Source organism: Danio rerio, chromosome 12, assembly GCF_052040795.2.
Source record: "Danio rerio strain M-AB ecotype USA chromosome 12, GRCz13ab, whole genome shotgun sequence".
In the NCBI taxonomy this organism is placed as follows: Eukaryota; Metazoa; Chordata; class Actinopteri; order Cypriniformes; family Danionidae; genus Danio; species Danio rerio.
The window spans coordinates 25,680,147-25,692,116 of NC_141032.1; the positions used below are offsets into that span (position 1 = coordinate 25,680,147).

Consider the following 11,970-nt stretch of genomic DNA (forward strand, 5'->3'; position numbering starts at 1 on the left):
AATCTTGAAATGTAGACGAACTAAAGTTAAATATTTATTAAGTATATATCACGCATGATTTATTATGTTTACGCATTAATGTATGCCTAAGAAAATTGTTTAAGATAAGAGTTGAAAGTGACAGAATACCGCTAATAAAGATAGGTCTACATGTGAGGACTATTTTTTTATTCCTATCTGCTATTCTGTATGTATTCTGTGTAGCTTAAACAATTAATAAATATAATAAAATAATTTACCATATAACTCTAAAAATGATGGGTTTAATCTTTTTGGGTAAATATGATTTGGGTACGATATGATCAAGATTAGGATAAAATATGGACAAACCTGATCACCTATTATAGTAACTTATTATATTCAAATTTTAGCCCATGCAATGTATACCCAATAACTGAGTGGTTGTGACTTCCATAATAGGAAAAACAGAGGCGCTACCATTGAAGTCAATAGTTACAGGTGTCCAGCTTTCTCCAAAATATATTCTTTTGTGTACCACAGAGGAAAGAAACTCAGACAGGTTTCTGACAAGTGAAGGGTGATTAAACATTGACAGAATTTTCAGTTTTGAGTGAATTATCTCTCTGTTGTTGCATTTTAAAGGGGTAAAATAAAGACAAATGACCTATATTTGGGGCAAAAATGGATGGTGAATTGCACAAAATGTCTGTCAACTAAAAATTGGTGACATCATTTTTTAATTGCCTTTTTTTCCCAAGCTGATATTTTATTAAATGAAAATCTTAAAATGCAGGTAAACTAAAGTTTAAATATTCATAGAGTGTATAATATGCATGATTCAATATATTTACTATGCATTAATGTATGCCTATACAAAAATATTGTGTAAGATAAGAGTTGAAAATGACAGAATGGAGCTAATAAAAGTCAGCCTACATGTGAGGACTTTGTTGACATATTTTTGTCTTCCATTCGACTATTCTGTATGTATTTTGTTTAGCCTAAATAAATATTAAACATATAAATAATAAAATAAATTACCATATCACTCTGAAAGGTTTTGTCTATTTGGGTAAACTATGATCAAGATGTGTTATTCTTTATGTATTCTGTAGCCTAACTTAAATAAAAAATAAATAAAATTAAAGAACAAAATGATTAACCATATGACTATAAAAGGTTTTGTCTGTTTGGGTAAAATATGGTCAAGATTTGTTACTCTATGTATCCTGTAGCCTAAATTAATACAAAAAATTAAAGAACAAAATAAATTAACATCACTCTAAAATGTTGTTCTATTGGATAAATATGGTTTGTGTAAAATATGTTCAAGATTTGGGTAAAATATGGGCAAACACAACTGCCGAGTATGGCTAGCTATTAAATTACAATTTTAGCCTAATATTAATTCAATAATTGAGTTGTTGTGTATTTACCACTATGCTGAAACATGCATTTTTTTGAGTGAAAAGAGAATTTTGAACCAATATGCCCAGTTTGACATTGAATTATAATAATTATAAAAATGTATAGTAAATATTAATATAAATGATCAAATAACGCCTCGCATGTTCGACGGGTGTGTCTAATTAGGCTATTTTCAAGAATAGGCTACCTTTCTGCACACTTCAGAGCGTTTATTTGTTTATTTACGGTTCTAGTTTGCCCAAAAATGCCTTCAATTGTGAAGCACATGCCCTGACCAAAGTGCTCAACACATTAGGGCGGGCAGGGCAGTTGAGATATCGATCGTTGTGCTCTGTGTGTTTTGCATGGGATTGTCTGGGGGGTAATTGAGTGTCACTGTCTGTCTGTGTCGTCTCGCTGGCGCCATGTGCCTCTTTGGATTGCTAATTTCTCCAACCGACCCGCCTACATCTACTCTCTAGTGCAGGCCTGCAGTTTCCACCTCCATCAGCCTGTCATATGGCTGACAAAGCAGAATTTGGACTTTAAAGTGTGTTTCTAAAAATAAAAATAAAAACAGATACAACTATGTTGGTATTACATCCAGGGACAAATATTTAGATCCCATATATTTTCGATTGACCTTTAAATCATTATAGTACAATATTACGAACATATTTTCGAAAGCTTTCATTTTAATAACCATTATGCTGTTATTATTTTACCACGTCCTGCTACCTGCCTCATCATGCGATTCTGTCTCAGCATCTGTAGGCGGAAAGACAAATTGTATGACCGCTCTGTGAACCAATACCAATGCCAATAGGACAGTGTATGCAAATTTATCAGTACGACTGGCCAATCAACGCATTAATGGGCAGGGCTTTACAGAGCCAAAAACTGATCCGGTGAAATTTCTCCGATCAGTGATCCGCTGCTTCGCGATCGGGGATAGTTGCCCTTGTGGAAACTTGTTTGTGTTATTTCACGAGTCCGTTTGCGTTTTATATGTGTTTGTGTGTTTTTCATCGCATGGCGGATTGGTTTGGTTACACACGGGGAATGTTTCTCCACTCGCGCTAGTTTCGGATCCTCCGATGGAACAAGACGCGAGCCTTTTCTGCGCCCGTTTGATTTTTGGATACAGTGTAGATCACAGATCCCTGGGAATGCAGTAATAAATGTAGGACATATGTAACGAGTCCTCTCAAACCATTCGGAGGGTCTTGCCACGGGGTATCAAGACAAGGAAAAGCAGCCGTAAATGGATCGCCTGGTTTCTCTGTGGTTTCAGCTGGAACTTTGTGCGATGGCTGTTCTTCTCACGAAAGGTAACTTTTGAGTTTATTCAGTCGCTTCTGGACGCGCACGACTCTCGACTGACTTTAAACCATATAAAACTGTAGCGCTCAAACACAAAGTATGTTTATATGTGTACACAACCAGTCAAAAGTTTGGAAACAGTATTTTTCTCATGTTTTTGAAGAAAGGCTTTTCTGATAACTAATGTTGAGTTTATTGGATCATAAATACTATAAAATCTGTAATATTTAATAGTATTTCGATGTGAAAGAACTGATTTTCTGTAGGAATGTGTTATAAAATATAATGTACTCCCGTGATGAATTATGAGCAGCCATTACTACAGTTCTGTGTCACATGATCCTGCAGAAATCATTGTAATATGCTGATTTGTATTGCTCAAGATGATTTTCTGATTATTATCAGTGTTGAAAATAGTTGTGCTGCTTCGTTTTTTTGATATTGCCATTTAAACTATAATTTAAAGAGTTTTTATTCAAATATGATACATTAAATTGCTTAAAATTGACACCTAATATATTTAAGGTACAAAAGATATATCGTTTAAGAAGTTAATTTTAAGTTTTCAGCTTTTTATTGATCAAAAAATGATCATGAGCGCCAATAGTTAATCATAATTTTAGCATTTTAGAATTTCTACACTGAATTTTGACACTGAAGACTGGAGTAATGATGCTGGAAGTTCTGAATAAATTAAAATGTAATATATATATATATATATATATATATATATATATATATATATATATATATATATATATATATATATATATATATATATATATAACATTTTAATTTATTCAGAACTTCCAGCATATATATATATATATATATATATATATATATATATATATATATATATATATATATATATACACTTATACTTACACAGAAAACATCTTAAATTCAATATATTTTTTCACAACAATACTATAAACAAAGCCTTGGTGAGTCAAAGAGACTTCGTTCAAAAACATGAACAAATCTTAATGTTTTCAGCTTTGTAATTGATAGTTTACACATCTTAACACTTGTTTATCGGCTTCTGCCCTTACAAAATAACATGTTCATTTTAATATTGGTGATTTCAGTTTGTTTCATATGTTAAAAAACTACGGTTAATTGCAGCGAATATGTATTGCATTTTGTTTTGTTGCCTATTTTCAGATATAAAGTGTATTTACTATAGCATGTAATATTTAATTTCAGAAGTAAAACAAGGTCTTGGGACAATTTTAAATGTGTTTCTAGCTGCTGAATGCTGGCTTAGGAGCTAACATGTTTCAGAGACCATCTTGAGCTATTTAGTTCCTGGTCTAAGGTAGATACATAAAGCCATCTTTAGACCAGCTACCTCCAGCTCCAGTTATAAGTATTCTACACATCTTGTTTTGTCATTTTCTAGCCTCTTGTTAAAAATTGATCAGCCAAGAACATTAGCCTCCGGTTTTATGCATTATTAGATAAGCCCAGCCATAAAAAATAAATAAGAAACTCATTGGACCTAACTGATAAGAAGAACTGATTTCTCACACTAATGAGATGACATGTAACTCCAGCCTCGGACAGTGTACACAAGCAACCTACGACAACACAAAGGCCGTGTTTATTTGTGTTTGTGTCATGATGTGTGTTTAGTGTTCTGTTTCACGTTCACACATGGTGGTAGGTAAAAAAGGTCCGCTTACAAAAACGGTACTGAATGTTAAAACAATCTGTGACCTTATTAGTTGTTATAACAATATTTGACCTCAATTTTGAGAAAACCTTAAGAAGATTGTTGCTTAAAAGGATGTTAAGCTAAATGGCTAAATTTCATTCATGGTTCACTTTTATTATTAAATTCAAGGAATATAGAAAAATGTCAGCTATACAAGCTATGAATAGACACTTGTGGACAAAGCTAAGAACATGTTTTTGGGTGAACTGCCCCTTTAAAAGTTACTCTCTGACTTAATGCCAGGTTTGACCACAAGTGAGTTTGCGTGCTAACTGAAAAAGGAGTCCTGCTCTCACCCCCCTTTATGAGTTTCCATTTGGGTTGAAAGAAATTGACTTTGGCAAACAAACCACTAATTATAAGTTACACGGTTCCTGTTTTATAAGACAGGCTAAAAGGATCCTTTGCATGAAAAGCCGTGACACAGTTACAGTGTTAAACTGAAAGGCCACATATTAGCGTTCTGACACAAACCCTTAGTCACAATGTTGTATTAGTCCTGTCTCTTTTGGCCTTTTTCTGGCATTAGGTCTGACTAGTTGCTTTGTTTTTCTCTCTTACATCCTCTTTGGATGAGATGAAGAATGCCTTCCTGGTCATAAAGTTAACCAGTTACTCAAAACCTTGGTGATGTTAGAAATACTACAGTTTAATTCTCTAATAACACGCTCCATTTCTGTTGGAAGGGATGTGATGGGAATCTCAGCGTTCCCACACTGTTTGACTTGATTCTAGCCTGAAAATGTTAACACAATTAGTGTCAAGAATCCTTGGAAAGTTTTGTTTCCTGGAAGCACATCAGAGACAGTTGTATTATGGTTTAATATATCAAATTCGGTACATTTATTTTCTGTTTAACTAACACAGCTTTTCTGTTTTGCAGGAGAGATCAGGTGCTACTGTGACGCACCGCACTGCGTTGCCACCGGATACATGTGTAAATCAGAGCTCAACGCTTGCTTTACTAAGGTCCTGGACCCTCTTAACACAAACTCACCTTTAACACACGGCTGCGTGGATTCGCTTTTAAACTCTGCAGACGTGTGCTCTAGTAAAAATGTGGACATTTCAAGTGGAAGCTCCTCTCCTGTGGAGTGCTGCCATGATGATATGTGTAACTACAGGGGTTTGCATGACCTCACACACCCCAGAGGGGACTCAACAGGTAAGATGCTCAAATATGACTAAACTAAAGGCTAGATAAGTCTACTGTGTGATATTTTAGCTTTTTGTGTCACGATTTAAAGAGATGAATCCAAAAATGTCATCTTGTTTTGATATATACAACAAAAGTGTGTTTTTGTAGGAAAAACATTCTTCAAAATGCATTCTTGTTTAATAGCATAAAGATTTGTGGGAACAAAATAATCATAAAAACTGTTATTTTTATCAAAACCGTAACCTCCCAGCAAACAATTTTGTTTAATAGAGGTCTAAAAGACATCTAAACGTAGACAGCTTTGCAAAAAACAAGGTTAAACTTGGGGTGTCAGTGAAAATCTAATAGACATCTAAGAATAGCCCAAAACTAGACTCGTCTTCAAATATAGAGATTAGAGAGACTTTATATGTTTAGTCATTCATTTCAGTTTATTTGATGACTACTCTAGTGTTGGCCTATTGTTAGACATCTATTAGATTATTACTGACTGCCCAAATTTAGTTTTGTTTTGGCCAAGATGACTATGTTTAGACATCTATTAGACATCTTTTAAAATCAAAATGCTTGCTGGGCTTACACTGTAAAAACACTACTACACAAATGGTTTGAGTTAACGTTTTTATAAATTTAAATGGGTATTCTGCATAGAGCAATTAGGTTGTCCCAAAAAAAAAACCTAAAGAATCGTGTTGTTTCAACTCTTTTTAAGTAAGTAGGGCAAACAGTCATTTTTTTGATTCTACTATGTCTAGCATCGGCATGGGACGATAACCGGTTTCAAGGTTTACCATGGTTTGGAAAAGTCAAGGTTTTAAAACCACCAAAGTTTTCTACTATAACGTTCCTAAGGTATATGTAAGTGTTTTTCACGACTATTTTATTTTGTTTTTCAGCAGAAAATGAACCTCTACATCAAAAGCTACTGGTTCAAAATATTTACAAATTTTTAAATATATTAAATATTTTTCCTAAAATAAAATATATTAGTTCAATGGGGTAGAAGTTGTCGTTTTTTTACCCAGATATATATATATATATATATATATATATATATATATATATATATATATATATATATATATATATATATATAAATGGAGCAGTAATCATAATACCATGAAACTGATTTTTTTTTTATTTTTATTCAAGGTTATCATACTGTCAGAATCTTATTAGCCCATGCCTAGTCTAGGCATAAAATATTTTTTTGCTTGTTCAAGCAACTTATTTAAAATGAGCTGAAACAACAAAATCCTGGCACAACTTGATTGTTTTATGTTCAATCCCCTGAAATTTGTAAAAACAGCTGAGTTTATTGATTTTGGTTGGGACAGCATAATAATAATAATTTATTCTTATATAGCGCCTTTAAAACTTAATTCTCAAAGTGCTTTACACTAAAAGATACAGATAAAAACAATTGAGAGCAACAGTAAAATTGAATCATTCAAGCTAAAACATTTAAAATAGCTAAAACATTAAAAATTGCTAAAACATTAAAATATCGAGAAACATTAAACAAACTAAGAATGCACACCACATGAATAGGCGAGTGTAAAGTACTGAGTTTTTAACAGTTTTCAAGGATGATTTAAACATTTAAAAGATTCAGCGTGTCTAATGTCATAGGCATTTTTACAGTATTGAATGGTCTAATAGTACACAGTAATTCCTTTATGGGTAGATATTTTTTATCTAATCAGAGAAGACTATTATCTTTACTGAAGCCTGACGTCAATCCTGTGCAAACATAGACTCTTGTGACACATACTTTCATATCAGACATATATGTGCACACACATTGCCTTTTACTGTTCTCACGAGTCTGCAGGCTGATATGTAATGGTTTCCAGTGCGGCGTCAGTTTGCGGCTAGCTGGCAGTTTACCTTTTAGCACTTGGATTCAGATCACATACTTTTTATTGCACGTGGATCATGAAACATTCCCACTGTGTTGGAATGTGCTTCTCACAGCGTCCTTTGACAGACGGCTCAAAGCGCATAAATATAATCCTGTTTAATGAAAAAAGGTGCGCTGATATATTAAAAAGCAAGTATAAACGTAACATCTCACGCTGCTTTTTCATTCCAAATCTCACTTTGTTCTCCCCATGCTTTCTTTCTATCCAGACCGATACCACAGCTCCAATCAGAACCTGATCACAAGGGTGCAAGAGTTAGCGTCTGCTAAAGAGGTGTGGTTCCGGGCGGCGGTGATAGCGGTTCCCATCGCGGGTGGGCTTATCCTGGTTCTGCTGATTATGCTGGCGTTGCGAATGCTCCGTAGCGAAAACAAGCGTCTCCAGGCACAGCGCCAGCAGATGCTTTCTCGCCTGCATTACAGCTTTCACGGACACCACCATGCCAAGAAAGGCCACGTGGCTAAGTTGGACTTGGAGTGTATGGTGCCGGTAACGGGACATGAGAACTGTTGTCTGGGCTGCGATAAGCTGCGGCAGACGGATTTGTGCACTGGAGGAGGAAGCGGGGGTGAGCGTCTCCTATCTCTGGTACACTGGGGGATGTACACGGGGCACGGAAAGCTGGAGTTCGTATGACTACTCAGAGCTTCTTTGTTAGGGCACAAAAGGGTAACTGTGTAGTTTGCTGTCGTAATGTTATTATTATCGGCGTGTTATTTTATTGTCTCCAACGAGAGCAAAGACATTTCAAGGACACAATTCATTGTGTTTTCTCAAAAAAAGAGCACTTTACTTGAATTAGAATGGCCGGTCTCTGTGGGGGGCTGTGGTGAATATGAAAAGGGTGGAGCTTATGGACTGCAAGCCCCACCTCCTTCCCTCTCTGGATCCTGGAATGACACTGAAGGATTCGTTAAGACGGTCTTATTTTGCACATTTGTATAAAACGGACTTGATGATTAAAGTTGTAAGGTCGCAGTCTGCGCCCTTTTTTGAAGAATTTTACACTGACACCAGGGTACAGATAAGGTTTGTTGTAGTCAAATTGTATGAATAAAAGATTCAATCTTGACTGTAACAAATTATGTGCGTCTGTTAATGATTTCATTAATTAAGTGTGATTTTTTTAGATCTGGCTGTGCGATAAGTGCAAAATAAACCTATCACGATTTATTAAACAATATTACGATTTCGATTTTAATCACAATTCTGACACACACAGACGTTTTACTGTAGCTATCTTTTCATCCAAAAATGCGAAGTAACTATGCGCGAAACTGGATTATTGCATGTAAGATATGCAAATAAAGCAGCGTTTCCATCCAACAAGTCAAAGACCACAAAATTGTCACTTCCTGATTAACTGGCACCAAATATCAACAGTAAAAACAGAATTTTTGGTAGGAGAAGCTGCGTGAATCTTTTCTTTATTTAATAAGTGCCTTGCGCCTTAGAAGGCAATCCTGACAAGTGGTGGCGTTTGAAGCGTTTGTTCGGTAAAAGTGTTTCCATCACTGTTTATGCACATTTTTTCTTACCGAATAAAAAGTTTATCCTACTCAGTTATGCGGATACATTTTTCATATGCATTTTCAAAATTTTTGTGCATTGATGGGCGTTTCCATCAATCTTTATTTATGCGCATTTCCAATATGGAAACGTACCTAGTATGACTCTGAAACCTATTTCCACAGAAAAACAATTAGATCTTTATCAAAGGCCTGTAACATGTCTCTAAAACAGACATAAGGCAAAAAAATGTAATAAATCAGTTAGTAAAGGTGTTACAAATAAATAAACTACAAACACATAAATAAACTACTGTGTGTGCGCGGCATCAATAGTAAGTCTTCAATTTTCTGCTTGACCACATATCAGAAGTAGTTGCGTGTACTGTAAGCATCCACAGAATTATTTTTGTCGTGCATAGATCATAAACATCTTGTGGCGTTGCCGGGAAGTAGGCTGTACACGTCGCAACTTTTGTGTACACAAATCAGTTATTTCCAATGGAGGTGTACGATGTGCTCGCATATTCTATGCGCACCTCGTTGAAAACATCTTTTCAGAATACTGCAAGCACACCGCAAGTATTCAGCTTCATACTTTGTATAGAATTTACATATTTAGGTAGACTAATTACCTCAGACTAACACAGAACACCCAATCACTGCAGTGCTTTTGAATTTTCTCCTTAAAACTTGTATCAGAACTGCAGTTTTGTCTGTTTGTCATCCGCCAACAACAAATGCGCCAACAACAAATGACAAAGGAACACGAGTGTAAAGCACGTTGAAAATGTTGAAGGAAGCAACGCGATTTCCTCACGCTTTTACATGTGATATGTGACTGACAGGTCTTACAAACAGTGGCGAATCTGGAGGTGGGGCCAGAGGGCCACGGGCCTCCATTTAAATGGCCCTATAGTGCCCCTCTCCTCTAAGAGATTGCTGATTTATATCAAAGCTCAAACTTAAAGATGCACTTTAATTTATATTGAACGTCGGATGTTATCTGTTACTTCAGCTATTTTTTTGTAAAAGTGCTTTCATCCCTGTAGATCGACTAACTTAATCATATGCGAGTACACTAAACATGTCAATCGTTGATCAGAGTTACAAGGTTTGTTTTCCGCGATTCTGCTCATAGCTGTCATATATGTGCTTTGTTAAATTACCATTTTGAGCTGTTATGACAACTATAAAGCTGCGCTTTATGGCAAAATCGAAAGTGAAAGCAAATAATTCAAGCAGTCCTAGCACCAATTGAATAATTTATCCCCCCCTTTGTAAACTGTGGCCCCACCTTTAAAAGTTCCCAGATCCGCCACTACTTCCAGATTACCTGGTTCTGTGATACATCAACCTTCCCCTGTCCAAAGTAATCCCACAACACAGATCTTAACTTTTTTTGTGGCACTAAGTCCTCCTGTGCTGAACTCATCACCCCTGTTTATGCAGGCGTTGTTCATTAAGCTGTTTCCTGTTCTCGCACTCTGTTTAGGCGTGCTGTGTTATAATTGGTTTAAGTAGCATATTGCGGTAAATCGACCTGTAAGTCCATTTAGAAACTGTGCAAGTTCAAATCACAATTTCAATTAATCGCACAGCCCTAGATCTGTGTGTGTGTGCACTGTTTTGGGTGGTTTGCGAGGACAAACATTCGTATAATGACATGGACATATGACCTTACAATCTTGATGTGCTTTATAAGGACATGCCTTGTGTCCTCATAATTCAAAATGCAGAAAAATTATAGTCAACGGTGTCTTTTGACACTGGGCTTATGTTAGGGGGAGGCCAAGGCAATATACAGTCGTCCCTCGTTATTCCACAACAGTCAAAATCCACAAAGTAGTCAGCTTTATTTTTTACAATTATTTAAAATGTTTTAAGGCTGTAAAACCCCTCTACACACTTTATAGACTTTGGGCAGACAGAAATTGTCATTTTCACACCTTAGGTCAAACATTCATAGAAAACTAATTCCAGTATATAAACATTTTGTTTTTAAGGTATAAAATGCATTACGTCTGTGAAGTGTCCTCATGAACCACCAAAACCATTTTGTGTGTGTGTGTGTTTGAGTGATGAAGGTCAGTCAGTAGCAGGGAAACTGACACAGGGGCCTTGTTCTGAAGTAGTGCCCTTCATCTGACTGCGTCATCTCTGAAACCTCTCCAAAAGGGACACATTACATCTCTCTGGCTCTCCTGGGATTAATACTGGAGGTAGAGCGAGTATTTATTTAGCAAGTGAGGGAATGTCGGTAAGCTGTGAGTTCAGAGTCCTTCGGCTGCACTCGCCGAACACAGTAATTCCCTTGTATGCTCTCTGGCTTGACTTTACAATCCACAAATCATAGGCAGATTTGAGAACTGTGAAACCTTTTTTTTTGACCTGCTTTGAAAATATGCTAGCAGCTTTACATGCTGAATGTCCTCAAGAGCTGCAGCAATCGCTTACATTCCTCTGTCATATAGTTCAGTGCAGTGGATTGGTTAAGCACAGGTTTCATGTAATAGATGTTTTCTTTTGTTGTTGTTGGTGGTGGTAAAATTGACATCTCATATGGCCCGTTTCCACTTAGTGAACAGTACGGTATGGTACAAGTCGGCATGGGTCCTCTGCCAAAGTTGTACCAATGGTATACGACAGAAAGTTTTAGTCGACGAATTACAGAAAAACTAAACACTGCATACATTTAGTCTTTATTTGTGTTCAAAAACAACATGGAATATATAACCCACAGTAATCTCTCATCTGTATCTTTAATCTTCACCAGCACATGTAACCTCTAAAAGTAATTCCGTCAGTCCGAGTTCATAATAGTCCAAAAGGTGATGATTATAGTTAAACATTAGTTTGTTCATGTTTTAAATTGCTGAAAAAATAATTTGCTCATTTGTTTTTTTTTTAAGCTTCTCCTTTGTTTTTTTTTTTTGAGTGTCACTCTCATATTTGTCTGTTTCTGAA

At 35.8% G+C, this 11,970-nt stretch overlaps 1 protein-coding gene across 1 annotated transcript; it reads left to right on the top strand.

The window, feature by feature from the left end:
* Window positions 1–2,304: 2,304 nt before the first annotated feature.
* On the top strand, window positions 2,305–8,573 carry bambia (BMP and activin membrane bound inhibitor a). The gene is given in 3 exon segments (NM_131784.2): window positions 2,305–2,699; window positions 5,295–5,576; window positions 7,704–8,573. Coding segments are annotated over 3 exon segments (777 nt in total). The 5' UTR covers window positions 2,305–2,632; the 3' UTR covers window positions 8,132–8,573.
* The last annotated feature ends 3,397 nt before the right edge of the window (window positions 8,574–11,970 follow it).